General features: G+C 37.7%; 2 protein-coding genes across 2 annotated transcripts in view; one reads left to right on the forward strand and one right to left on the reverse strand.

Annotated features, from left to right (window-relative positions):
* LOC145787110 (interferon regulatory factor 8-like) lies at positions 1 to 19,008 on the forward strand. The gene is made up of 11 exons (XM_082598835.1): positions 1 to 461; positions 7,781 to 7,961; positions 8,224 to 8,301; positions 9,707 to 9,859; positions 10,373 to 10,431; positions 10,625 to 10,919; positions 11,289 to 11,461; positions 11,953 to 12,102; positions 13,627 to 13,767; positions 14,182 to 14,292; positions 17,538 to 19,008. The coding sequence occupies exons 1-11, from the start codon at positions 117 to 119 to the stop codon at positions 17,844 to 17,846; spliced, it is 1,995 nt and encodes a 664-aa protein (XP_082454961.1). The 5' UTR covers positions 1 to 116; the 3' UTR covers positions 17,847 to 19,008.
* The window catches only part of LOC145787112 (general transcription factor IIE subunit 1-like), a 14,720-nt gene continuing 6,000 nt past the window's right edge, over positions 18,960 to 27,679 (reverse strand). Inside the window, exons 3-10 of the mRNA XM_082598837.1 lie at positions 26,403 to 26,498; positions 25,421 to 25,495; positions 24,650 to 24,779; positions 23,580 to 23,662; positions 21,577 to 21,695; positions 20,838 to 20,976; positions 19,884 to 20,012; positions 18,960 to 19,456 (exon numbers count right to left, since the gene is read on the reverse strand). Coding sequence (XP_082454963.1) covers positions 19,202 to 19,456; positions 19,884 to 20,012; positions 20,838 to 20,976; positions 21,577 to 21,695; positions 23,580 to 23,662; positions 24,650 to 24,779; positions 25,421 to 25,495; positions 26,403 to 26,498 — 1,026 coding nt within the window. The 3' untranslated portion in view covers positions 18,960 to 19,201. The remainder of the gene's footprint in view (positions 19,457 to 19,883; positions 20,013 to 20,837; positions 20,977 to 21,576; positions 21,696 to 23,579; positions 23,663 to 24,649; positions 24,780 to 25,420; positions 25,496 to 26,402; positions 26,499 to 27,679) is intronic.

Consider the following 27,679-nt stretch of genomic DNA (forward strand, 5'->3'; position numbering starts at 1 on the left):
GACTTAAGGCTATATTAATATTAGTATAAAGCAAAATACGCTTAATTGTGCAAGGAAACCATTGCGTAGCGTTTCCTTGTGGAGCTGCATGGCATTAACAAAGTTGGCTATATATAATGAAAATTGACACCGACGCACAAAATCCACTAAATAATACAATGCCGTCTGGAATTGACACCTGCCAATCTCCTACGCAAAGCAAACTCATGAAAAGTGCTCATTTCAATGGTGAAACATCTTCAAATCCAAGTTCTCCTGCACTGTCAACTTCTTCCAATACCAGTGGCACTTCAGGGAGGGCGGAGCCTCCAAAGCGTCTGCGTTATTGGCTGATTGATATGATTGATAGCGGTGACATTCCCGGGCTGAGGTGGGAAAACAGCACACGCACAATCTTTCGTATTCCATGGAAACATGCAGGAAAGAATAATTGGAAAGAAGAAGATTGCAAAATATTTAAGGTTGGTTTTTGTATGTCTTTAGATCTTTAATATTAAGGATGTTTTTAGTTTTTGAAACCTTTCCTGTCTGTTAAATAGTTACCCTTACTTCCTGTCATTCAAACCAGGGGCGGATCTACCGGGTGGGCCTGATTGGTATAGGCCCACCCAGATTGACAGTGGGCCCACCCAAAATCAGATTCATGAAAAAAAAAACATTAATTGAATGAGTTTCGCTTTTAGCAGCATGATCGCGTTGCTTACTTCACAGTGTAGATTCAAACGATCTGTTATAGCCTGATGCTGCGGGTTCTTTTTGGCAATATCAAATTAGCCTACACTAGCTTTCGGAACACAGTTCCCTATAGTCATGTGCTATGACGAATGGTGTTGAAGTCAGTGAGTGGTTCTTTAAAGTGGCTCTTCTTTGGTTTAGCTTGAGGCTGCCGGCTGTTGAGTTTCTGTGCTGTTAGGCGTTATTGCTGTGAGGTTTTGTTGGATCAGTTGATTAGTAGATTAGGTGACGTAGTTCTTCCCTTTCGGCGCGGTTGTTGATTTTAGGATTTTGTCTGCTAATGAATATGGGCCTCTTTGAAACGTAATTGTACCGCGTCATTTTCTCTTGCAATAATTTTAAATTCAAAGTCTGCGTGGCATTGTTGTTGGTGATCAAATACCGAACTTTTATCCGAGCTGAGATGTTCTTTGAGGCGGGAATGGAGTGGGCGGATCGTGCTGCCTATGTAGCTTTCCCTGCATTTTTGCATTGAAAACGGATACCCCGAAGACTTCCTTAAACAACCACCCAGACGACGACGACACCGACAAAGTAAACAACCCTCCCCTCAGACATCATACAACCCAATACATTTCGAATTTCCTTATAGGCTATGAGCGACGACGCGGACCGTAAAATAAAGAAAATCTTCAAAGACCTGGACTTACCAGTCCGCCTCTTTCGGCGCTCCCGAACCCTCCGAAACGCACTTAAAAAAACACAAAAACCCGAACCCTGCCGGATGCAAAACTGCCAACTACGGAACGACGACATGTGCAACACCAAGAACTGTGTCTATAAGATTATATGCAAAAAATGCAGGGAAAGCTACATAGGCAGCACGATCCACCCACTCCATTCCCGCCTCAAAGAACATCTCAGCTCGGATAAAAATTCGGTATGTGATCACCAACAACAATGCCACGCAAACTTTGAATTTAAAATTATTGCGAGAGAAAATGACGCGGTACAATTACGTTTCAAAGAGGCCATATTCATTAGCAGACAAAATCCTAAAATCAACAACCGCGCCGAAAGGGAAGAACTACGTCACCTAATCTACTAATCAACTGATCCAACAAAACCTCACAGCAATAACGCCTAACAGCACAGAAACTCAACAGCCGGCAGCCTCAAGCTAAACCAAAGAGCCACTTTAAAAAACCACTCACTGACTTCAACACCATTCGTCATAGCACATGACTAGGGAACTGTGTTCCGAAAGCTAGTGTAATTTGATATTGCCAAAAAGAACCCGCAGCATCAGGCTATAACAGATCGTTTGAATCTACACTGTGAAATATATTAATGTTTAACACTAGAACAACTAAGTGGTACTGAATTATCTGTGGCATCACTATTTCACACTGAAAGCTACATAATGCAACTTTCCGCGAGAATTCGAAGGGTGACTTTGGCGACGTGCTCAAACTGACAGAAGAACTGACAATGAAAACATAAGATAACTAACTGAGACATGGTTGCTTCTCATGAACGCAAGCTGCCTTCGAAGTTTCACAAGTCTGCTGTCACCACAACACTGGGAAAAACGTCGGATGCCAAGAGCAATGAGGATTTAAGGGCGCTGTGGAACTGTATTCTTGACAGGCAGATAACGGAGTTAAACTGCCACTTTATGGACGACAAGTATGGATTAATGAGAACAGTGGCCTCTTTCGCACCTGGATCTGTCACTTTGGCAAAAAAAAAACATTCTAAATGGTCTGTGTGCACTGTATGGCATTGAGATTGCAGATGCTGAACGGGTGAACAACTGAATATGCTGTATTCATTCAACACATCAGACGAAAAATGGATCGGGAAAACTTTCCTACATTAATGGAAGTACTGGATAGTGGACAGCTAGCTGCCCTGCTGATATTTTCCCGAACGTGAACAGTGTTTTAGGACCATCATAGCAAGCCTTCCACGTCCTGCAGCATTGAGAGACTTTTTTCCGCAACAAACAGGATCCAAACGTGCTTGAGATCATCCATGCTGACTGGATGCCTTTGTCTTCAACTTGACACTTTTGTCTTTTGAAAGACAACTCATTGACAGTTCAGATTATGATGATATAATCAACTTTTTTTTAACACGAAATCTAGGAGACTCCGGCTTGTGTAGAAGCTCCGATAACACTAAATTTTTGTATGCTGGCCCGCCGTGACATTATTGGTGAAAGCCCATAAAGATATTTCCTAGGCCCACCCATAAATTACGTTCTGAATCCGCCACTGATTCAAACACGCAAAGTTTTCTCGATATGCATATCCATACTTTCCAGTCCAGTTGCTTGGTATTTTCGTTGGACTACAACTTTCATTTAAATACTAAGATCGGTACGGTATACTTCAAATAAAATAAACTGCATCATTTTTGAAAACCAATGGATTGGAACGTCAAGCTTGAATTTAAAAAATGCCATAATTTTGGTTCTTCGCAAATCTAAAAAATCGGTTCTAGAAGTTAAAATCATACCATGGTGACATGCAAAGGACGACGTAAAAACAATGCAAAGGTTAACAATTTTTATTTTCATTAATCATCAGCTTAGTAACGATAGAATTGGTAAGTTGCTTTGATTGAATTAAAGCATTTTGACTCAAAGATGAAGTTATAGTATTATAGACCTACACGATTAATCCAATATTTGATTGTGGCAAACGCCGGTTTTTGATCAAAGGAGAACTTTCCTTGTTGAAGCTCTTGAAGGCAATCGTTTGAACAAATAGAATTGTTTCATTAACGCTTTAATGCTTGTCTTGTAGACAAAGTTGTATTCCTGACCACCAGTCTACTTATATTTTGTTGTAGTGTAGAAGCAACATTAAAACCAGTAATGTTAATGCGTTTGCTATCTCCATTGTGCTTTTTGTGTTTCATGTTCGCATCTAGTGACAAAGCTGCAAAAAAGCACGCCTTTTTATCTCACAATGCTTTGCTAGCTTTCAGAGAGCAACCCAGGTGGCAAAATTCATCCTTTTCACAATGATGCCATGTCTCAACACGCAAAGTGGTATTCTATTGGCTGGGAAATTTTGCAAGTCCATAATGTAGCTTAAGATTATTGGTATCGTTTAGGTTAAGTTTGTAACATAAACAAAAACATTTCTGCAAAAACACTGTTCGTGAACGAAAACATGTGACCGCTTTTTCTCAAGGAACATGTGACGTACCCCGGCAGAGAAAACAGGGAGAGGAGTCCTTTTCTGTAACCCCTGTGCCTGATAACAGTTTCACTTGTTGAAAGCTTTGGCTGAGATGCGACACTTTCAAACGTTTAGTTCAGAAGAGGCTTTTTTGGTAAAGAAAAGATTTTGCGGTTAAGTGTTGGATCCATTGATACACTAAGCAAGCAATCATTGTCACTGATGATGATGACGTATGAGTTTGCTCGAGTGTGACAAGCTTCGTTTCGCATATCTTTCCTCAAAGATATGGTACTGACGGGAGGGACCACGAGAAGGTGCTTGTTCTTCCCCCCCATCATTGTCACTGACTTCACAAAACATAATTTTCTTTTTTTGAATGCCTGCCCAAATCTTTTGTGAAAAAGTGATTAGCCAGTAAACGTAGGAAAACGCTCAAGTAAATTCCGACAACAGAATATCCCAAACCGGAATAAACCAAAGCGTAGGGTGAATACATTTGCTGATTCGAAAAAGCCTCAAAGCTTCTCTATTGACTTTCGTTTTAAATCGAAAATTGGCAGCCTCGCCCCGAAACTACGTGGTGAAAAAGCAGATAACTTGCTGCTTGTGTGTGTCTGTTGCTTCTGTAGTTGATAATTATAAAATACTGAAACGTTAACTGTGTAATCGTATAAAAATAGATCCTGCTTTAAGGGTTATCAAAAAAGCCAGTCACACAACAGTAGATGCATTTGACTTTATTTTTAAACAAATAGAAAACACTTCGTTTCATGAGTGTTTGGGTCTTCTTAAGGCGTTTGGTCAAAACCGGAAATGACGTAATGATTCGAAATTTTTGTTCAAAACATTTTTTTTTAGCTTAATGCAGTCACGAAAAACCCAACCAATGCAATGATGCTTTATGACGTCCGGAAGTAACAATCGATTTACATGTGCAGGCTCGTTTATCGTTTTTCACCTCTCCAAGGCAGATGTGCTTGTTTTGAGTTGCAACACGTCCATATATGTGCTGCAGTTCTGAAAAAGCCCTCGTGCTATTGCCCATGCAAGTTAATTAATCCAGGCAAAAACGGTCAAATTGGATGCTGTTCAAAAATTACTACGCTTTCAAATGGCCTACCAAAAATTTGAAGTCATTTCACAAGTTTGTCCATTAGCTGAAATCATGCAATCTTCAAGAAGTTGAAAATGAACTAAGTGGAAAGATATGTTTTCGTGACCACTGGTACACATAAACAAGTTTTATGTCTTTTTATTACATTTGTAATAATTAATAGGTTGTTAACCTATTTGGTATTCAATAAAATGATACGCTCTTCTGGTGTAAACTAAGTTGAACTATCATAAGGTGTTTACACCAGAAGAGGGTATCATGTTATTGAACTAAATGCCTGATGAATAGCCTCATTCAATTTTTATATAATATTGCTGGGGTAACGTGAATTTGACCCAACAGCAGACATTACGATGTTCTACTTTTAGGCATTTTTTACGCTCATCCACTTGATAAAACGTCACTGCAAGTAAATGAATTGCAACAACAAGAAACAAAATGCTTTTTTGCGTATTGCTAGTGCATTTTTTATCTGTTTTTGTACCACTGTGATCCTGTACCCAACGCCCCAATTAACGAATAGGCTTCTTAATGTTATGTGATGATTGACCAGCGTCTCTTTTCTTAACTTACAGTAGCGTGATGATACAGAAGATAAAAAGATATAAATGAAGTATCTGAACAAAGCGAAAACAGTTGCTGTTGCAAACAAGGCTTTATGATTTTTCCTGACACTGCTTTGTTATTTGCAATATGTTGAAACTTGAAAGAATTAGCCTAGGCATTCTGTAGAATTGTCGTTTTAATTTAGCACACAATAGCTCGTACTGTCTCAGGGAGTCCAAACCAGGGAAATTACCAGTTGAAAAACTTTTTTTAGTTCAGATGGGCATTATCTTATTGAGTACCCACTACTGTAGTTTTATGGTCTACCAGTTCAAAGATGTAAAAATCCCCGTTTAGTAAGCGCATGAATGCATTCGCCTGTTACTTCAATGCTTCGTCAACAGACGTTCAATTTACATTGAAATCATGAAACGAGGTAGTTTCAAATGGTTCCGTTTTGATTGTTTGAGAGTGAGGATATTTATTGGATATTTTTCCCACTAAGCCTTGTTGCAGGAATTTGAGCTGTCTCATGCCTTATCTTAGGAATCACAGTAGCCTATAGGATTAGCCCACCAGTGTTTGGTAGTGACGTAACGGGTTTCAACAAAAATTGGGTGCAATTTCCAGTAATGTACGTGCATACAAAAAATATTGACGCCGTCAGCGTAAACGCAAACATTCGAAAAACCATACGCCGTATGCGTCAACGTAACTTGTAAAAAAAGTTGGCGGCGTCAGCGCATACACTAGCGTAAACTAATTTTGTTTGCTAGGTGCCAAACATTTGCACGGTATAAACCACTCGAAACAAACAAGTTTTATTTTGAATTTCAACGAAGAAACACAAGCATCTGAAGGTGTTCATCTGACATTTTGCTGTGTTTTGATTCCAATATGTCTTTGCCCATTGAAAACATTCTTTCAACTGCAGCGCTGGAAGGTATTGGCGTGTTGTAGCGAAAAAAAGACATTAAAATGTATACGTTGACGCTATGCGCTAAAAAAATGCGAAAACTTTACGGCGTAGCCTCAAGCGCAAACTATCCAAAAAAATGTGGCCGCAAGCGTTAGCGTAAACAAAAAGTCTACCCGCAAGTCTGCGGCGTATACGTACATCTCTGGTAATTTCCCTTAGACCCACATGTCAATATATATACTTTTAAAATTTTTGTTTGGATCAGAAAAGCCCCAGCTTTCAAAATTTTGGATATTTAAGTCACAAAAACGCTGAAGAGGTTAATTATTGGCTTACCAGGCCGAGTTACAAGCCTTTTGAGGCATTACACTAAGAGCTGTAGATTCAAAAAATACCCGACAAACTTCTCATCAGACCAAAAAAGTCGAATCTGCTATACTTTAAGAACCTACTCTACATTCTTTCGATCTAATTGTCCTCACCCATCCAATGTTTTGCCAACTTAAAGCTTGTGGTAAACAATTACATCAGGCGAAAGTTTTGATCCCATTTGCAAACGTAGGCTTTGTCTGACGCCTCTTGAACAGGACATTAATTTCACAAAACCATAAGCTGTTGTTGTCGTTTTGTTTGCTTGTTAGCTATTCGACTTAACTAATCTGCAGCCTTACGTCATTCTTTTCACGCAAGGAAAAAACAATGCATTTGCGTAACATTTTCCATATCCAGCAGAAAATTGCGGAATTTTTTTATTGGCATTCTACAAGTCAATTTTTCATCAATTTCCAGACAGAAAATATTTTAAGAAATGAAACCAAATAGAAGTTTTTGCGATGACGTCACCATTCACGTTACGTTCCTCTTGTCTAAATTCGTTTGGCTTTTTGAATACACAATACAGTAGCCTAGTAAGATTTTTAACCTGTCTTAAAGAAGCCACTGTGATATGATGTGAGTGATGGTAATTCTTAAAGCAACTACAAAAAGTCGCTTAAAATACAAGTTCAAGAGCACTGTTGTTTTAAAGTTTGAACTTTTGATTGTTGATTGACAAATAGAGCTAAGACATTTAAAATTTTTAATTTAGAAGTCACAGCACCGCGTGTGTGCGTCATGATTTGTTGATCACCGTTTGGTTGAAACAACAAGCTTCAAAAATTGTTGCGTAGGCCTACCATTGACAAGCGTAGCGATAGCTCAGTGAGAGCCTTTCTTATTACATAATCTGCATCGTTATTTTGGCTCAAGGTCAATAAATTTTAACTTAAGTTTATTTTAACAGTGTAACATTGTACTCACTAGATTGATTGACCATTCGGTTGCTTTCAGGCTTGGGCTGAACACAGAGGAAAATATAGACAAGGGGATAAAGTTGAGGCTGCTACCTGGAAGACCAGGCTTCGTTGTGCGCTAAACAAGCTCCCGGACATTAAAGAACTAAAAGACTTGAGCTATCTGGAGGGAAACGAGCCCTATCGTGTTTACCAACTACTTCCTGAACCGGACAAAAGTGAGTTTATTCCTTCGAGTTTCTGCTCAGTCGGTTAACACGAATGTGGAAACTGTTTGCGATTAATTTTAAGGATAGGTGACAATGGTGCAATTCGAAAAGCACTTTCACTACCTAGTTAAACAAGATAATGCCTAAATTTATTTCCAGTGTTCTGATCCATTTGTCTTCTTGTGCTAAACATTTCATTAAAATAAGCAATTTTTTTCAGTAGCCTAGCGTTCTTGGGTGTTAATAATACGTTATATTTTGTTTATTTTAGCCCAAGAAAACGAAATTTATCCGAGAAGCAGTTGGGGCAAAGAATCTCCTTCCAATGCAATACATCACTCTCCTCTGCGTAAGCTTTGCGTTTACTTTTAATTCATGTGTAAAATTTAGTTTTTCATGCGCTGCCTCACTGTCTGCTCCCATTTATCAAAATTGGTCTTTTTTACATTGCTTCAACGCTGGCAGATGTTGCACCAGTGTAAAAAGAACGCATTTTGTTAGCTTGAAAGTAGCGCAGGGCTGTTTGAAACAAAATGTTTTTACGCAAAAATCAGTTGTCTTGAATGTAGAGTGACGTAGGTTGCGCCGTGACGTTTGGCCGTCGCCAAAATAAACTTTTGTCAGAAAACGTTTTAAAATAGTTTTCTATAAGTACACTTGCGGTGAAGGAAACCCCCACGATGCAACCTAAACACAAGATTCCAACACCGTTTGCATTTTTAGAACAATGTCGTGTGCAAAAAGTAACAACTTTCGATCGAAAAGCATAAACTTCAAAACCGGATTGGTAAAAGTGCTTATCGACGCCACATCATTTTGAATGTGTTGATCACGTGACAGTTACGTCATCGACTAGTTTGGCATAGCCTGCCAATTGCCTCATGTAGTGATGCGCCTGAGGCCAGATCTACCTCAGTCGGCGAGACTCTTTCAAGAAAAATCGCAACGTGCAACTCTAATAGGGTTGTTAAAAAAGAATGTGCAGCTGCTTGGCTTCGAAACTCAACTTCTAAAGTTTGTTTCTTGACCTCGTTATGTAATTGATTGGTTATGGAATTATTTTTTTTGTGTGTCAGCAAAACATTTCTAATGTGTTTAGTTTCTTCTTACAGTGCAATATAGAATATTCAATAAAATAGGATTTTCTGTGGATTACTTTTTAAATCGCTGTAGTTAAAATGAAATCAGCATAAGGTAATTGTGCTTCAATGCAAAGTTAAACAGTTCAAAAATTGGTAGTTTTACAGAGTGGCCCTACTAACTGGCATGTTCAGTTGTTACTTGAGGCAACCTCTTCAAAACGTTTTTAGTCGGAAAGATATAGACTAACTGAAAATACTCATTGATTTGATACAGGCAAAGCTTAAACCGAGTGTAGCGCAATGCTGCAAAATTTCTTGCTTAGATAATTCAATTTTTTCAACTAGAAATAAAATTAACTTAGCAGACCTACAAGGAAAAATGAATGAAAGCGTATGATACTGTATTTTCCCTTGTTTAACAACACGAACAGGCCGGACGCACAGTTGGAATAAAACTGTATCTACATAAAATTACCTTTGTTTTCAATGATTAACCAGGGAATGGAAAGTCCCGTTGTATTGTTGGCTACGTCCATTCATTTGACAAGATAATATCAACAAACATAAATTTGAATTCTATTTCTAAATCTTGCATGCAAATTTTTAACGATTTGCAAGGGCAATAGAGCTCGCAATGACTTGACAGTGTCAGAATGAATATAAACTTTGCAGAGCAAGATTTTTTGGGACATCACCATCAAGATAAACAAATCCAACTTGGACACACATTAACCCAGTCAGTATACAACAACACGATGGGTTGTGGCGTTCCTCCAGCTCATTTGGCCTTATCAAGACCCCCTGTGGACCCCTCAAGCAAAAGAGGTAGGCCTAGTATTTCCAATAGTATTATAGAGCTTAAAATGTTTTTCGTTTGACGTCGTGTGATTATCTTATGACTTGTGAACAAATACAAGTGATTTCAATGAAGTGCGTAACCCAGACAGCAAATCAGTTGTTTTTCACATTGATGTGAAAAAAACGTAAATGTGACTGATTTGCTGTCTGAAAATTGACTTCCTCAGCAAAATGAATTCAATTTCTTCTGATTGAACTATACAGAGTCACAAGCAAACAGCTTGTATGGAGCAAAAGCTGACAACTCTTAACAAGAAGTATAAATATTAAATTTCCAACACTGAAATGGCAGACTTGCATCTTCACAAGAATTTTACAAATTTTACATTTTTATAAATATATTATTCAAGGCTTCTTGGACTATGTTGTCCAAGAGGATGCTGCAAACTAGAGATAAATGATATTTCAAGATCAATCTCAAATGGCTTTAACAAGCAGAAAATTTAAATGCACGTTCCAACTTTTTGTGTTGTGTTGTAGGCCGACAGTCAGTTGATCAAAACACCCCGCCTGGTGTTGGCTATCCAACTATACACGAGGTAAGTTGGATTTGAATAATAATATCGGCTCAAATTATACAACAAACAAGCTTTCTTAGAATTTCACTGACCAGTTTGCGCTATTTATTGTTTTTTTGCAAGTTGTTTGATGGTATTTATGTTTTAATGGATATCTTTGCCTCGATTGTCAATGTAATTTGATGGAAACAATTTATTTGATGGATAATTTCAGACGCGTCTGGACTTGGCTCCGCCACCTTCTCATCCGGATCACTTTCATCCGTCAAAATCCATGTTTCCCGGAAGACATCCGTCTTCCGACGCGTACGATCAAAGAGTGCCTGCCAATCAACAAATGGCTAATCATTTACCTCACCATGGGATGGCGTCTCCAAGTGATAGCGACACACTTAATGGCAACATGGACACTTACGACGCACCAGACTGCCAACAACAACAGCAACAAAGCTTTGCACTAAACCAGATTCAACCGGTTGGTGACTTGCTGCCACCAGATCGCCCTCCACGTAAGAAAACTTTAGCTGATTTAAAATCTTGTCTTCTGATTGGTTAATAAACCTCATCTGCTGCATCGACCTGCAGATTACAAATACATCAACGGCCTGGACCAAAACAACAATTTTTTATAGTTTTTTTAAGCTAGACGCTTGATGGCACAAAATTATGACGCGTAATATGATGACACCTCTGCAAATGCAGACTACTGAGACTAGTAAACTATCACCTTGTGAAACTACACAAAACTTAACTTTTGGAAAACTATAGCGAATACCATCATGAATCAGTCCGTTTTTACATCGATTTAACAATTGCAAACGTTGGATTAATGTAAAAACAGACTGATTTGTTGACTAGTTACATATACACCTCCACAGAGCATCATGAGATGGAAATTTACATAAAGTACCGTGGCTTGACTGTGATGGCACATCACGTGACAGAACCAACAGGTTGCCGAGTGCACTATGGGGATGCTAGCCTACAGCTGATCGCTGTAGCACAACACGAGCTGCCGAGCAGTGTTTTCGGACCAGAGTCCTTGCAACAGGTAATCGCTCATGTTGAAACTTGGTTTGGTTTTCATCCTTCTTACTTTTGGTTTTCGTCCTTTCATCCTTCTTACTCTTTACTGTTACTGACAAATAAAACATTGATTGATTGATTGATTCTTGTCACACCGTTGTCATTTTCTGAAAGCCTGTTGCATGGGAGCATATTTAAGTTTTTTTGATTGTTCGAAAAAATTTTTTTTTACATATTCAAATGCTGTTATTACAAACAGAAGTGGGATTTAAATACTTTAACAATAGGTTCTTTCACTGGGAGCATGCTATGTTAATTGTCGAAAGGATATAGATATAATGACAAAGAGGCCTCCACATACACTTAATCACAGGTTTGCGGAAGTCATCGAACTCCAGAACACAGGCTAAACCACTGATTACAAACGTTTGTACCGCTAATGTAGAAAATCTGATATTTGCGTTAAATTAAAATCAAGTTTCTGATTGAAGACAAAACGTTGCTTTCTGATTTCAGATTGGACTTGTGGACTGCGCTCCTTACGCTGCGTCCCAAAAGCAAGTTGATTTGACCAACCACGTTCTTAACAACATCAAGCGGGGACTGATCCTTTATTACGACTCACAAAAGGGATGCTTTTTTGCGAAGAGACTTTGTCAAAGCAGGGTAGGATGCTAATTGCCACACTTACTTCCGTTTTCAAATCTTGCTGTTGAAGGAAAAATCTGTGTTTTGTGCCGTTTTTCTTTTTGAAGATGTAGCCGAGAGGTTATTGCCTTCGGCTTTTGTGCTTGTAGATCTGAGTTCGATTCCAGGCCGGGTCATGCCAAAAACTTTAAAAACGGGGCCGATTGTGTTTTTTTATGCATAACGCAGTGAGGATAAGTCAGATAATAATGTGGCAACATCCTCAATCTGATACAAAACCAAACTTGAGCCCTGTCTCTAAAAGATCTTAGCTATTGTAGATCGACAATAAATAAACCATAACACTATTATGGTTAATCAGGTAAAAGAATTTCGCATAGTGGCGATTTTGGAATGCCGCTGACTCATTATTATAAAGTTACTTACGTGATATCAAAAGAAAAGAAATTTTTTTAATAATAACTTTTAATTTTTTGCTTGCCAAATTTTAAAAAATTTTGCGACTTATTTTTAGCTCTGAAAAAAAAATACCAAGAGTGCGTTTCGACAAATGCTGCTATATCGGTACTTTGAAACGTGACTGCAACAACAATAGAAAAAACAACACCCTTCTGCCTTTGCAAAGGTTTTTAGTCACGAGGCAGTTCATGAGAGCAAAAGTCTACTGCAACATTGTTATGTTCCCCGTAACCAAACAGCATTGAACAAAAAGGTTAAAGTGTTTCAGCAACAAAAGCGAACACGATTTGGGGAAATTCACAAAAAAGGCTCGAAGAGCATTTCGGGAAATTTTCAGAAAGGTTGTTTTAGTTTCAAAAGCTTTGTGACGCGTGTGATAAGAAATTTCAAATTTGCGTTTCTTTATTTCTTCAATTTCTTCTTTTTCACATCGTTTTGACGTGGCGGAGTAGCCTACTGACAATGTCAAGGTGGGCTTGCATTGGAAGTTCACTGCCTCAAGCGATTCTTCTATCAGTAAAGTTTAAAGAATTACAATCTAGTTAATACTTTTTGGCCTACAACCAATAGCTAGAACTGTGAGCGCGAACTTCAATTAAAGAAATATTTTTTTTTATAGGCTACTCAAAAAAGTCGACTGTGTTAACGCAAATATATTTATTATTAAAAATTGAAACTTCGCTGCTGGCGATGGTTGATAAATTTTTGTTAACTGATCTGAAAAACGCCAGTTTTTTCCAAAACAGTAGAAATGAACTGAAAACCACAGAAGTTGAAGTTGGAAAAAAGCGAAACCGAAAGAATCAAACTTGGAGACCATATGAACTCGAAACTGGACTCAAATAAAAATTGGCCGAGCTTGCTACTTTGTTAGAGACACTGACTTTTGTCACAATACAATAAAAATAGATCATTGCTTATGTGCTTCCTCGTTGGCGACGAAAAGTAATTCTTACATAAATTTGTGGCCATACGTAGACCAACAGTCACTTTTATAAATATATTCATATAGGATTGTAGGTCTAAGACTATAAATCTATGAGATGGACGACATAAAAGTTCACTTTTCTATCTTGCATGCAGGTTTTCTTTTTCGGTCCGGAATCGACTGAGAACACGCCTGAGAAACTGGACAGAAACAAGGAAGTGAAAGTATTTGATTACCATAACTTTTGTAATCAGCTGAGAAGATTTTCTGCTGAAGGCCGTTTGAGAGCTCCAGAGGTAAATATAGTTAGGTAAAAGGGAATTTACAACATAAAGTTACCACTCTGGGTATGTCATTCCTTTACACAATATCTAACTTTTAAATGTTTAAAGTAAAGTTTAATAAGTGTAACAAAGAATGAATGAAACATGGTCTACCGTTCTTTACTTTGAACGTTTCTTGCTATATTTCAGTGGCAGATCCATGGGGGACGATCGCCCCCTAAAACAAAACAAAAAAGTAACATTATTTACAGTGTATTTGTAAGGTTGGATTAATGTAGACTTTCACATGATTGTGTTTTGTTGACATCCCCCCCACCTAAGACTAGTTGCTTGATCCGTCCCTGCTGTAGGCTATTTTGATACTGAGTGTTTATTTTTTATCAACCCAGAGCTGACCGAACCTAATTATCTTGTTGTGCTTTTTAGACGGAACTAAAAGCATCGTTTGGCCAAAACTGGTCAATCAAAACTCCGATCGAAAAGAACCTTGTTACTCTTTTCATGATTCCCCGGGCTGCCAAATATCTTCTTTATAAGGTTGGTATGAGAAAGGTCATTTGTGAGTTCGTGTCCAAGTTAGACTTCTCGCATGAGCAATGTGGCTTTAATGGACATTGAGAGCTGATGTGACGTTTCAAGGAAACTTTCCGCTTTGCAAACCTTGCTAAATCTGACTTTGTTTTCAACCTTGCAGCTAGAAAACTCCATCTCTTTCCCTTGATTCAATGTCCACAAAAGTTGAATCAGCATGAAAAAACGATTGTGTTAGCTAGGCTAAGTGCTGAGACATGCAACGTTTTTTTTTACCCTGAAACCGTCGAAGCTCGTGATATAGCTAAAGTGTTTTGTTTTGCCTGCCAGGCTGCTTGAGCAGCCTGAGTATGCCAGACTTGCTAGCGAATTTTCGCATGTGCACATAGTCACATAGGCTTTTTAAGCAGCTTCATTGCGTAATTTTAGATTAGTTATTGAAAATTGTTGTTGAAACTGTTTTGAGACTAATAAGCTATATAATTTTTGTCTTATGATTGTCGATAAAGATTTCTTGAATGATTCTTTAATCGTTTACTGCATAGCTTGCAGCCCTGCACTAAAGACTACAAAACGCGAGCGAAACAGCTTAAAACTTTCACTGTGAGTTTAAAAAGTTTATCATGCTCAACTAGCCTAAATTGGGCCAGTGCTCGTAACCGCAATTAACGATAGACCAGATAAAATAAGATTACCGGTCTCACTGTGGCATGTTCTACGCTCTTTGTTGCCATTTTGCAACCCTTAAGGATTACCGGTGCGCTTTGTTAGCTTGACTTTGAATAGAATTTACTTTGGTATTCCGAGTATGTAAAACTGAGTAATTACACAAGATTCAACATCATTTTTGATTAAACACACAAGCATCTTTAACATTTTTTTATTTGAACAAAAATCATGTAAAGTCGTCGGAAAACTGAAAGTGGTCTATCAATGACTATGCTCCCATGACATGTGATAAGCTACCCAACGTATCAAAGAAATGAAATCTTGTCAAAAAAGTTTCACTTTCGTTACATTGTATATGCCATTGAATACGTGGAGTTGCACTGACACGGTACTTTTTGTTCTTGCTTCGTATTTGTTGTGACGCTCAATTGTATTTATAGACAATCCATAAAATTTGCTAACCAATAACCTATAAAAATCATACGACATCATTTTGCTGCATTTATTCACCTCATCTAATTCATGTCATAAATCTACATAATACAGTATGATATCTTTAATCTTTTACTCTCTCAACGGCCGACATGGGCATTTCTTCGTTGGTCTCAAAAAAAGTAGGCTACACAAAAAAATTGACTGCGTAAGACTACGCTCTTTCGAATCGTGTCAGAAGCTATGAGAACTTAAGTTTAATTAATTTACAGTTGTTGCAGGCGTAAGAATTGAATTCGATAACAATTCTATCTTCATTTGAATGCACGAACCAATCGAGCAAAACTTGCATTTATCAGAATTACCGGAAAAATTAAGGGTTTATAGAAAGTATTGGCATAAATACATGTGACTCATTTCTAGCAACAAATTAGTCCTTTTCTGTTGAAGCAATGCAAAAAAGACCGATTTGCTGACTGAGTTGTACTGGAAAACACGCACAGACACAGATACCATCGTTGTTTTGACGTTTAGATTGACATAAAATTTGAAAAATCTATCGCTTGTTGAAATGATATGGAATGGGCAGATGGGCTAAGGGTGATTGAATAAGTCGCGTACACACTTTGAAACAGGAAGCTATAGATTTAAACGATAATAACTTTTCATTTTAATAGCAGAGCGAATGTTTATTTTAAAATTGTTGTAGCTATCTTCTTTTGAAACCGAAAATCTTGTTTGTTTCATCAATGTTATTTCAGTTCAAATAGTTTCACTAGCCAACTTGGTAATTATAATGTAGCTGCTGAAACGGCAGCGTTATAGACTTTTTGCGTAGCCTACTCAAGCAAAAACGTTTTGAAGTACACAAAGCTTACTTTATACACAAACACACACCATCTTACGTTAGCAGCAACTTTATTAAACAAACATAAGCATAACAAAGTCATCTTTCATAACGACGGAGCTTAACCAAAACAAAAACAGGACAAAAATTTTATCGTTTCGTCGATTGCCGAAAAATGCAACAGACTTGCAAGAGATGAAGAAAAGCCAAGTGTGACATCAAAATACGTTTTTCGTTAAACCCGACTGAGAGCAGGTACCAACTAAAAAGAGACTTGCAGATACAATTCCAACAAGCAAAAGTTGTGTTTTTATGTTGTTTTAACGTCTGGCGACGTTAAAAAGAAAAAAAATGCAACTATTACAGGCTGGAGTGCAGCGTTAGGGCTAGTGAAGGCAACGTGGCTGCTGTTGATGAATCAGACCTTTTGTTGTTGCGAGTTGCGACGCAGGTGCAGCAACAACACGTTCTTTTGTGTTTGTTTTCAAGTTATAGACTTTTTCTGTTCTGATGAAGCTTTGGTAAAGAATTCTTCTGGTTATACCTAGCTTTTAAAACAACGTGCACAACTGGGATTAATTTAATTTTGAGTAGACGCAGAAAAAATAAGGAAGAAATACTCGACGTTTTAACCTTCTAAAACTAAGATTGAAACAAAAAAAAAAATCTTCAAAGATCTGCATATCGAAATAATTTATTCAACAGACAATTGCATACTTGCAGCTCCTACTTTTTGCTGCGCGTCGTCTAATGATGAATTATAATTGCGCAGGTTCCGATCACCGTCACGCCCAATGTAGCCTAATAATTAATCTATTCCTCGCCAGGTTGCGCAGTAATGCCCTTCGACTTGATTGGTGTCGATAGGTTGCTTAATTCAGAGATATATCTTGTAGGTTTAGTGTAATGAAACTTAGATTCTGTCATTTTTTCTTCATTTTTATTTGACTTGTTAGCTTTTTTTGAACGAACTAATAGTGGGAAGTCGACACTTCCATTATTGTTGTAGTTCTTGTGCGAATCAATAAAACAATGGCAACTCCGGTTGTGTCTTGCAGTTTTATACACAGGTGCCTCTTGCCAAATCGTTGTTTCATTTATTTTAAAATTTATCAATTCTTATGCTTTTTTGCCTGGGTTGCAACTTTTCGGGTTTATGAGCTGTAGCAAGTAGGCTACAGTTCAAACGTGAACGCCCAATGCTGGCTCGAGCAACCGAGAATGTTAACTCGACTGCGTTTTTGCAAAACAGCCTGCTTATCCGTGCTCAACTTTTGTTTATTTTGTATATTGTTTTATTCAGGTCCGAGAGCGACACAATACATTTGACAGCCTCAACGACAGTATTCATGAATCTGGACCTGATAGTTACGATCGACTGGCCGACCGTGCCACCACGCAGTCTGGTAAATGTATCGACGAACTCATTGAGCAAATGGCTGGAATGGATCCAAACGCTCCCCTCTCGTTTCGACATTTAACTGACACTCGTGCGCCCACTAGCCCACAAAACGCATCGTACGCAACTGGGTTTTTTCAGGAAAACGTGATTCACACGGCTCCCCTTGCAATGCCAATGAATGATGTGGAAATGACAGGGTTTATGCAATAAAGTTGTGACCAACTTGCTTAAAATAGTAAAGTTCATCATCTTTGTCAACAGAACAGACAAATGTCTAAAAAATGCAGTAGGGCCAGTTAGCCTAACCCAGACAGCAAAATCAGTCATTTTTACATTGATTCACCGTTTGCAGACGTTGAATCAATGTAAAGATGACAGATTTTGCTGTTTGAAAATGTATAACCCACTTCTTGTACTTGGTATTTATAAGTAGTCAGCAAGAAAACTAGTGCTGTTGCATACGGTTTATTGCAAACTTTAGTTGTTGCATCTCGATTTTAGTTGTAGGTAACATTCTTTCAGAATATCCACGAAGAATGTCCACAATCGTCTTCAGTTTTCTAGCTAGAGTACGAACAAAGCGAGATGCTTTATTGTTGCATAAGCTTTCGCCAAACTCCAACTGTTGGTTGTGTGACGAAAGTGTGCAAAGTGTTTGCCATTACTTTTTGATGTATATAACGCATTTTTGATATTTGTACATAATAAATTTGATTCTTCTAGTGACTAAATGCAACTCTTTTTGATTAATGCTTCTCATGATAACATACTCGGACGAGTTTTTATGTGTAAAATGTTCAAAGCTGTGAACGAGAAATTGCATCTCATGTAAATTAGGTGTACCGGTATGCCCAGCCTGCAGTGGTCGAACTCGTTTTTTGTGACAACTACCGTACTTCCACTAAAGCGTACGCTAGATTTGTGAAAAATATCATAAGGCGTGATTTCGCTGACTTTTCCAACCTAGTTGCTTAAGTTACAGCCATTTCTTTTGCAATCTTTTTTTATGTATGAAAAAATTCTAGTAGAAACGGTAAGAAAGCAATTAGCCTCGCTACATGTCTATTACTTTGCAGGGCTGTGGAGTTGGACGAGAAAACGACTCGGTTTATAACCGGTCAATTTCACCCACGCCAAAACCCTATCACTCCATAGCCCTAGCAATCACTCCAAATAGCCTAGGAAAGCTGTTCGAATGTCATAATCATGTGCTTGTAACTCATCCATACAAGCCAATATGACGTCTGTGACACTCCCACTTAGACTATGATATATGAACAGCCCCTGGTTTGTTCAAGAAACCAACAAAGCTTTATCCTAACACAAAGCCATTGTTTTGTATTTGCGAAAATAAAAGTTGGTTTTCACTTTGTATGTGTGGTGATCTGTTTCGCACAGTGCAGACAACCACAGTAGATTATCTGATGTCAACACTCCGATTGAAGCCTCCTCTTCCGGCCAAAAAGCGACCGGGTGCTGCCAATAGATCGCTAAAGTGACTTTCAACCAAGCCGATTCCAAGGATTCGAATCTAGCCAAGCTTTGAACCAAATATTACGAGGGTCTTATTCGTCCATATCCTCATACAACCGCCGGCCTATGCTAATGTAATTCGCTCTTTCGTTTGGCGTCATCATATTAATCAGTTCTTGGCCGCGACGTGTGACTTCGTCGTAAGTGTACGGTTTTCCGTCAACGGATACCATCTCTTCAACATCATCTACATCCTCAAATTCGTCCGATCCCTCCTCTTCTTCATGTCGAGCAGGAGGATAGACGGGGACTTGCCGTTTAGAAGATCGTTCTTGAACGAGAAGTGTCTGAAAAAAGGATCCATACTTTTAAGCAAAAGATGGATATTTTACACCAAACACTGCATAATTTGTAAAAACACAAGATTTTTAAGTTTCCGTGAAAAAATATCGCTTTCGCACCCTTTTTAGGAAATTTAGGTAAAACAATTAGTTTCATGTGTATCATATTCATTTGAATCTAAATTCCAGGAAAGCGTTTGGAAATTAGGGTAAGTTTTATTTCTAAAAACAGTTGCACAGTAAAGATGCCATTAATAATTGTCCTAACATTTCAAATTTTACATTCTTGACATTTTTATTACGTATGGACAGATATTAAAAAACAAATAAGGAAAAAGAGAAACACGTTAACTTGTCGGCCTCATTTCAACGAACCAAGATCTGAAAACAGATTGTGCTCGTGAGCCTGGAGGTATACAAGAACACTACAAACCTGTAAAACTTCATCGTCGATAGGCTTGGCATCAGTTTCCACTTGGGACACAGGCTCCTGGTTCCCAGAAGACGTCGTCGCTTGGTTCTCCGATCCAATGACGGTGCTTTTCGTCATCCAAATGGGAAGCTGTGATCAAAACTCGTTATCGTGACTATGTTGCAAAGCAGGGTTAAGTGTCCCTGAAGGTTTTGCGTATTGGAAAGTTGAAAGACAACGGAGTTTACTGAAACCCACACGCATGTTAAAACCTAATAAAAAAGTGGTTAAAATTTTCTTTGCTTGTTAGTGAAAACTTAATACCGGTACCAGAAGTATTATTAATCGAAACCAATCAATATTTATGAATTCACAGCAAGAGACACCGGTGTTTCGCAACTGCTCACCGTTCTAGTGAGTAGTTACTACTCAGCCTTGTGCTGACAGCCAGAAAGAAGCTCCCTTCTACATCAATCAGTGAATATTAAGACAGTAGTGCTGTCAGAGCGTTACTGAATATATGTCTGGTACAATCATAAATTTCTTGCTTATGAGGCAGCAATTCAGGCAACATCTCCCAATTGTTGCAGTGCAAGGTCTATGAGATCCACATGTTCTGCAGGTCGAAACACTAGACAGTGATTTATGATGCGCTGTGCTGTTTGACGTTCATCACAAACACAGGCTGGTGAGTCACACAAACATAAATGAAGACTAAACATAGAAAATAGCTTATTTTATGCAGAACGTATAATAAACTCAAAGAGTAGCAATGCAACATAAGGGTCCAATGCACAGTCGCACACTAAAGCACAAATATCGGTGTATGTCGTCGCTCATTGCCACCTTGCGTCTACTACAACAAGAAAACCTGTCGCTAGGTGACATCTTGTGGTTAATCAAACTGTAATCCTAAGTGGTGGAAGGTTGATGTTTGTGGAATCAAATTTACAATTAAAATCTAAAAATTCATACTTCTTTGTGTTTGTGCTCTTCTTTCTTGTCCGCTCCAAGATCAATGACAACATCTTGCTCCTGGATGATGCCCATGGCCGAACGTCCGGTCGACCAGTTGTCATCCGATTTCGTTTTTGGTTTCGATGTCCTCGAAGCGCTGGAGGATCGAAATAAATAGTCAAAGATGTTCCATGAAGACACAATTTTTGAACACTCTTACTGAGTAAGAGGGAGTCTCAACCACTTCATTTCCTCCATGTCAAGATAAATTTACACCCGTCTGTTACTTTTGGGTTCGTGTTCTTGCATTTAGAGGAAAAGTGTTGCTCCACCTTTACTGCTTTGGTAAATTTACTCTCTAGAATTACACTTCGCCATCAAAGAACTAAGAAATTTCACACATTGTTAGCTGCATACAATAACAAAAGAAATCTTATTTGAATAAAAAAAACTGCGATTTTTTTTAATGTAGTCTAACTGAGTAAGTAGTAATATAAGTAAGATTCGTAAAATATGGACTGTTCGATGTAAACTTCTATATTAATACTTTTCCGATAAATTACAATTTATGCATTTGGGGTACTACAGATTGAAACGGCAGTTTTGTGCTGGTACAGTAAGGTAAAACCTTTTTGCAATTTATGCAGAAATATCCCGATGAAGTGTTGCTTGCAAGGAGCAAAACAATACAAGAACAGGAATAAGTCAGCATAGTGACTACAAGTTTAGCAACATCCTTGGCCTAGCTCCACAGCACCTGGGATGCAAGTGAGGGATGAGAGTCGGTTTCGGTTCCAGAACGTCATCCGAGAGATTGATGTTTTCAACTTCCTTCAATAACTTGTAGACGGGCTCCATCTGTTCGTTGAACCGAGCCTGTGGAGTTGAATAGAAAATGAAACGGTCAATTGAGGTAATGATACGATCCAAGTGCCTAGTTTGGTAGATAACATACTCCCCTCTGAAAATAGGCTCCAGATGCGGTGAAATACTTTTTAATGAAATATGATTAGAAATAAAACCGTTGGAAAGTATGGTAATTTCAAAAGGCTGTAGCGTAGCGTCTAAAGGGCACGGGCCCCTCCAATCATTTCAAAGTTACAAAATTTTTTAAAAATATTTTTGGAAGTTTTTTTTTATAAGGTTTGTTTGATAATTTTATGGATTTCGAACTATCAAGGGTGTTGGGAGTGGGGGATATGGGGGTCACCAGTCACTTAAACTGCGCAATTTATGCATTTAAAACTTTTCTATTTTGAAAACTTGAATGCAAGACCAGAAATAGCAGTGACAGTCCAAGAATAGGTCACTAATGAAGTGGGTATTTTTCAAAACAGTGTGGTGTGACCAACAAGTATTGACAAACGCGTTTATGACATCATCATCGACGCTCGGTCGCATCAAAGTAGCCTGCTGTTCGCTTTTCAACATTCAGTTGTCAGCAAAAGTTAAAAAATCGGTTTGCTGTTTACGACGTGCAGACCATTAATTTTAAGGACAAAGGTATTTTTATGCGTTTCTGTATTACTGAAATCTTTATCATTGTTTGATTAGAAGTCAACCGCACTTGTTGAGTGAAATATTTGAATTGTTTATCGTTTTGTTAGTGCCATTATGGCATTCTTACATTATGATTCTTCATCAGCGCTAATTTAATTATTAGACCTAATTATATTTTGGTCTACACCGAGGTTAAAAAAGACAGAAATCTTGTTTTGATAACTACAATTATAGCCAAGAAATTGTATGTGACGAAACAAAAAAGAAAAAAAAATTGTTGCTGGTATTAAATTTTTTAATTTTTTGCCGACTGGTAACGTTTTTGTTCAGAAGCCTATAATTGGGCTATATGAAAAGCAATATTAAGCTACTGTAGACTCAGGTAAACCACCCGCTTAAAAAAGCACAATAGGTCTATTTTTCATTTGTGGCTGATCTAATTTTTAGTGGGCTACAATTTTCATTTGTATTGAAACCACGCGCTTTAATTTCAACATGACTAACTCTTTTCAATGAGATCTGATTTTGGTGAGTTGGTTATTGGTTTTATGTTGAAAAGCTTTCAGACCTACCACAAAATTTCGTTTTATTTCGGCGGCAAAATCTCTTCCTTTCTTTTATTTGGACATGGTGGCAGTTTGGTTTCGTAATTAGCTTGAAAAAAAAAGCAGGAAATTGTTACAACGCAGAAAGCGTTGAAGTGCAAATGAGCGAGCTTGCTTACAAAGTGCTCAGCCAAGATATGTGAATTATAGTTTCATGCAAAATTCGGTATTTTGAAAAACTTTGCTTCTTTTTGTGGCATACCGTAATTCATTTGTCTCGATTTTCTTTTGGAGTTAAACGTCTTAAACAAAAAAAGTCCTTTGCCTAATTTGCTTCGAACACCCCTGGTTGAAAGCGATTTGACCACGTTGCAGTAAAAGCAATCAAAACATGTTTTAAGCCTATCGCAAAATTTTAAATCAGTATGATCTAATTTAGCTTAATTTTGACCGTGGTTATGAGAAGATTTGTCTGCGAGCCAATGGCGATGCTGGATTAAATTACTGGTTATTTTCATTTCTGACTATCCCAACGAAAAACAATTTACTGGATGCCAAACATATGTAGTCAATGTTTAGAAAAAAATTAGAAGCGTTGCCTTTGCTGGAACAGATTTCAATGCATTCACTTTTGGTGATCGTTCGATCATACAATCGTAAAAATTTTTTTTAAGAAAATGGTGAGATCAAACAATTCGATTCCTTCAAATCTTACCTGCAAAGTTCGACCGTCTTGCGTGGCAGAAGCTGCTTTGTCTTCAACCACCTCCGTCCGACAGAAAGTACAATTCAACGTTCCTGAAAATCAACGGCGCCTTGTTGAACATACAAGTCGAGGAACGTGGTACTGATAGCAAGATTGTATCCAGGGATACATACGTGGCGGTAAAAACGTTATTTTTGCAACTTTATTTAGTCTAAACAGGCATTTTGCTGGCGTTGTATGCGGTGATTGTGATGGTAAAAAGTGTAACTGTTGCTTATTTTTTACTTACTGCGGTAAATGTAACAACTCAAAGTAATGTATCAAAAGCGAACGCGACAAAATATGTGACAAATTGGGTGTGAACGTAAATTTTTCAAGACGTTCTGGCGGCATCTTCCTGTTTAGAAAAAGCAGAAGCGTTTGTTGTTACTTGTGTAGAGTGGTTTATACCAGAGATTCCCAAACTATGGGTTACGATCTCAAAAGGGGTCGCAAATCGTAATTCAGCACATCCAAACAAGTTAAACGTTAGGCCGGCATTGGCTAGTTTACACTGTAGTGTAAACTGCCCACCAAAGGGTCGTATAAAAATGTTTTTTTCTTATATGGGGTCGCATAATAAAAAAAAGTTTGACAAGCCCTGGTTAGTAGGCCTACCGCCTACCTGCTTAGTTTCTCCACTATACCTTGTTATAGTTGTTACTAATACTTTGCCTGCTCTCCATGCTTAAAGTTCGTAAAATGCCGCGGTTTTCCATGACAAGGAATTGAATTTTAGTGAGTCACGACGATTAGTTTAGCTAGTATTTTAGTTTAGCTAGTCCAGATCGGACTACGTGTCGTGTCTTGGTGGCAGCTGGTTTTAGTAACATGTTGGTCCATTGCTGCCATTCTTGTTGTGCGAACTATTTGCCCTCTATGTTTGTTGTGTTTGTACAATTGTTTTTTCTCGTCAACAAAAAGCAAATAAACTGAACTTTCCTTTCATGAAAGTGATTTTAAACAATAAACCAAAGTTAATTTAAGAATATGAAACATTGAATATAAAACGATTATCTCAAAATTGGAAGCAACCCTACCGAACATAGGATCGATGAGCTGGTTCACTTCCAGGTCGCTGTATGTGTTCTGGCAGGTGGGACACTTGAATGAGGGACGATTCGTCTCATCACGTTCCATTGTTTCGATTCGTTTGTGCATGTGGTGCAGCTGGAAGGAGAATGATGGTTGTTTAAGCTTAGTGGAAAATACCAACAAAATTAACAATACAAGTTTGCACTATCCGTTACGCTGGCATGGTCAAACTTGCCACTACTCAACTAATAAGTTGCCATTTTACATCGTTTCAACGTCCGGCTAGACGTTGAAATGATGCAAGAATGTCAAATAGGCTATACCGGCTGAGTGATATTAAAGTGGCCGAGCTAAGATGGAAACTTCAAAGTTTGATACAAAGTGGTAAATACAGGAAGATAGAATTGTATGAAAATCTCAGAGCGAATTTTATCAGGCGACATATATGATTACAGTAAATCTATCAAAAATGTATAATAGGACAATATCTAAAGAAAAAAGTGCTTATTGCAAAAAAAAAGGATGAACCTATTGTCTGTGAGCTCCAAAAGCATGTTTTTTGAATTCAACAGCACCCAATTTTAAGTTAGAAATTCTGTTTGAATAAGGAACTCTTGATAAAACTATCAAAATGAAAAAAGTGTATAAGTTTATAGTGTGAAAATTCACTTCATAATACGTGGATAAATTTAATGTAACAAAAATTAAACTTCAGCCTCGTGGTTGCAATGATACCAAAAAGCACAGCGATCACCGATTGTATACATATCATATACCTTGTATTTAATGACGTTTGCAACACTTCGATAGTTGACGTAGTAATAGTTGTGCCTGGTCACTTTACCGTCATCCTGCATAAAATGAACGTAATTCGCATCAATCATCATACAGAACATTCCTTGCCATATAAAAAAGAGTTTGAATATCTGATGGAAAGGGCCGAACTGGCAATAATTTAATAACACAAATGCAAGCACACCTTTAGGTCTTTTGCTGCAATCCTTGTTGTGTGCGAATTATTTGTGTTTATTGTGTTTTGTATATTTTTGTTTATTCGCCAACAGAACAAAAATAAACTGAACTGATTCCGTTTAAACTGTTAGTTTCTGCAAGTACTCTTATTTTATGTTATAATCAAAAGCATTGTAGCTGTGTGCACTGCAGAAGTTGGTTGGGCAATGAACCATTGAACCAACCTTTTGAATGCATAGCTTTGAGTTCAGACAAGGTTTGAAACTGTTCATACAACACAACACTATCAAGGTTATGTGTACAGGACATAAATTTCAAAAACAATGAAAACTAGCGAATTAAATCAAATATAGGTATTACTATTATATCTGAAGCCTTTACAAATTGTTTCACCTAACGGATCATCAGAAGGTCTTATTCAAATAGAATAGACCTTCTGATGATCCGTAAGGTGAAACAATTTGTAAAGGCTTCAGATAGGACATAAATTTCATATATTCTGCACACAAAATACGGTTTAGCCAGAAGTACATATTAAGCAGTTGTATATCAAAATGCCTTTAAACCTAGATTTCTAACAATAGCGACAAAAACTATAGCTGGAAAAGATTCATTGATAAATGATCAGCATCGCATAATTGCTAACAGAACTATACAAAGAATTTCATAAGAGCGAGCAAAACTATGTACATTTTGATGAAGTAACATATGACCATATAAAGTTAAATGACATTCAGAAGAATTAGCAAGTTAAACAGGTTATTTAAAAGACTTTCATAATCTGACCTGTGTCTCCACATAAGGACGGGACTTCAAAAATTTGTCGTTTTTTAATTGGTTTAAAACAACCCGAAGCTGCTTCTTGTCAAACTTCAATAACTCCTGTAAAACATTACACAAGCTATATTACAGGGTTTCAATTTTTTTTTGCATAAAAAAAAGTATGCTTGTTGGCTTGCAAAACAATAATCCAGAAAGGATCTTTGTCAGTAAGTTTATAGATATAGACGTGCTTTTTGTCTAACCACAGCAAGACTTAGCAGAGGTTTTTATGTGTCTAAACTTAGGCCACAGTTTGAACAGATCATGCAATTGTCTGAATTCTCAATAAAGAATTGACAACAGTTTGAGCTTTGTATTCCCAATAAGATAAAATGAATTCTGCAGTTATCCAACATGCAAAAAAACATACTCATCTGCAAAATAAAGTGCAATCTATAAACAAGTTTTCCATTCTAAATTGCAATATAGACCCACAGTAGTTGAAATCACACACATAAAAGTTTTAGTCCATTCTGGGTTTTTTTTTCGGTCATTTATCGGTCATTGACCGATTTTTTAGCAAAATGTCCGAAAAAAATATAGTCAATTCGGTCAAAATGTCCGAAAAAATATATAGTCAATTCAGTCAAAATGTCAGAAAAAATATTTACGCGCGTAAATCGATTTCAGTGATTGCAAAGAAGCTTCTTGCGCCACTCTACGATTTCTGTCAATCGGAAATACAAGACGTAGACTTAGTGTTTGAACGTTGATCCAATGTCTTATTATATGTGATAACTTTTCTTAGAAAGGCACTAGATCTAAAGGTGGATGGGAAGAGGAAACGCGGTCGTCCAAGAAGAACGTGGAAACAACAAGTGAAGGATGAATTTAAAAAAGTCGGACTGAAGGAGGAAGATGCAAGGGACAGGGTGAAATGGAGAAAAGGGATAAAAACAATTGCTGCGCGGAAACAATCGGCCACCCCCACTAGTGGGGAACAAACCGACGATGGATTATGATGATGATGATAACGCAAATACAGAAGTAACATTTCCCAAACATGACTGGCGGATGCTTTCAAGTGTGGCACAATGTTGGGTTGCCTTGCAAAGGTCAAACCGTTTGGTAGAGATTGATCGGTCCGTTCTATCAAACAGGACATTTTCTCAGCATGTTGCATATATATTATCAATTTTTGAGCTGGTGGCCAACCCTTTCGAAATGTTATTGACCAGACCTTGATAAACAACGAAGTATCCGTTTGTACGTTGATCCAATGTCTCATTGCTTGTGATAAA

This window comes from Aplidium turbinatum, chromosome 18, assembly GCF_918807975.1.
Source record: "Aplidium turbinatum chromosome 18, kaAplTurb1.1, whole genome shotgun sequence".
Taxonomy (NCBI): Eukaryota; Metazoa; Chordata; class Ascidiacea; order Aplousobranchia; family Polyclinidae; genus Aplidium; species Aplidium turbinatum.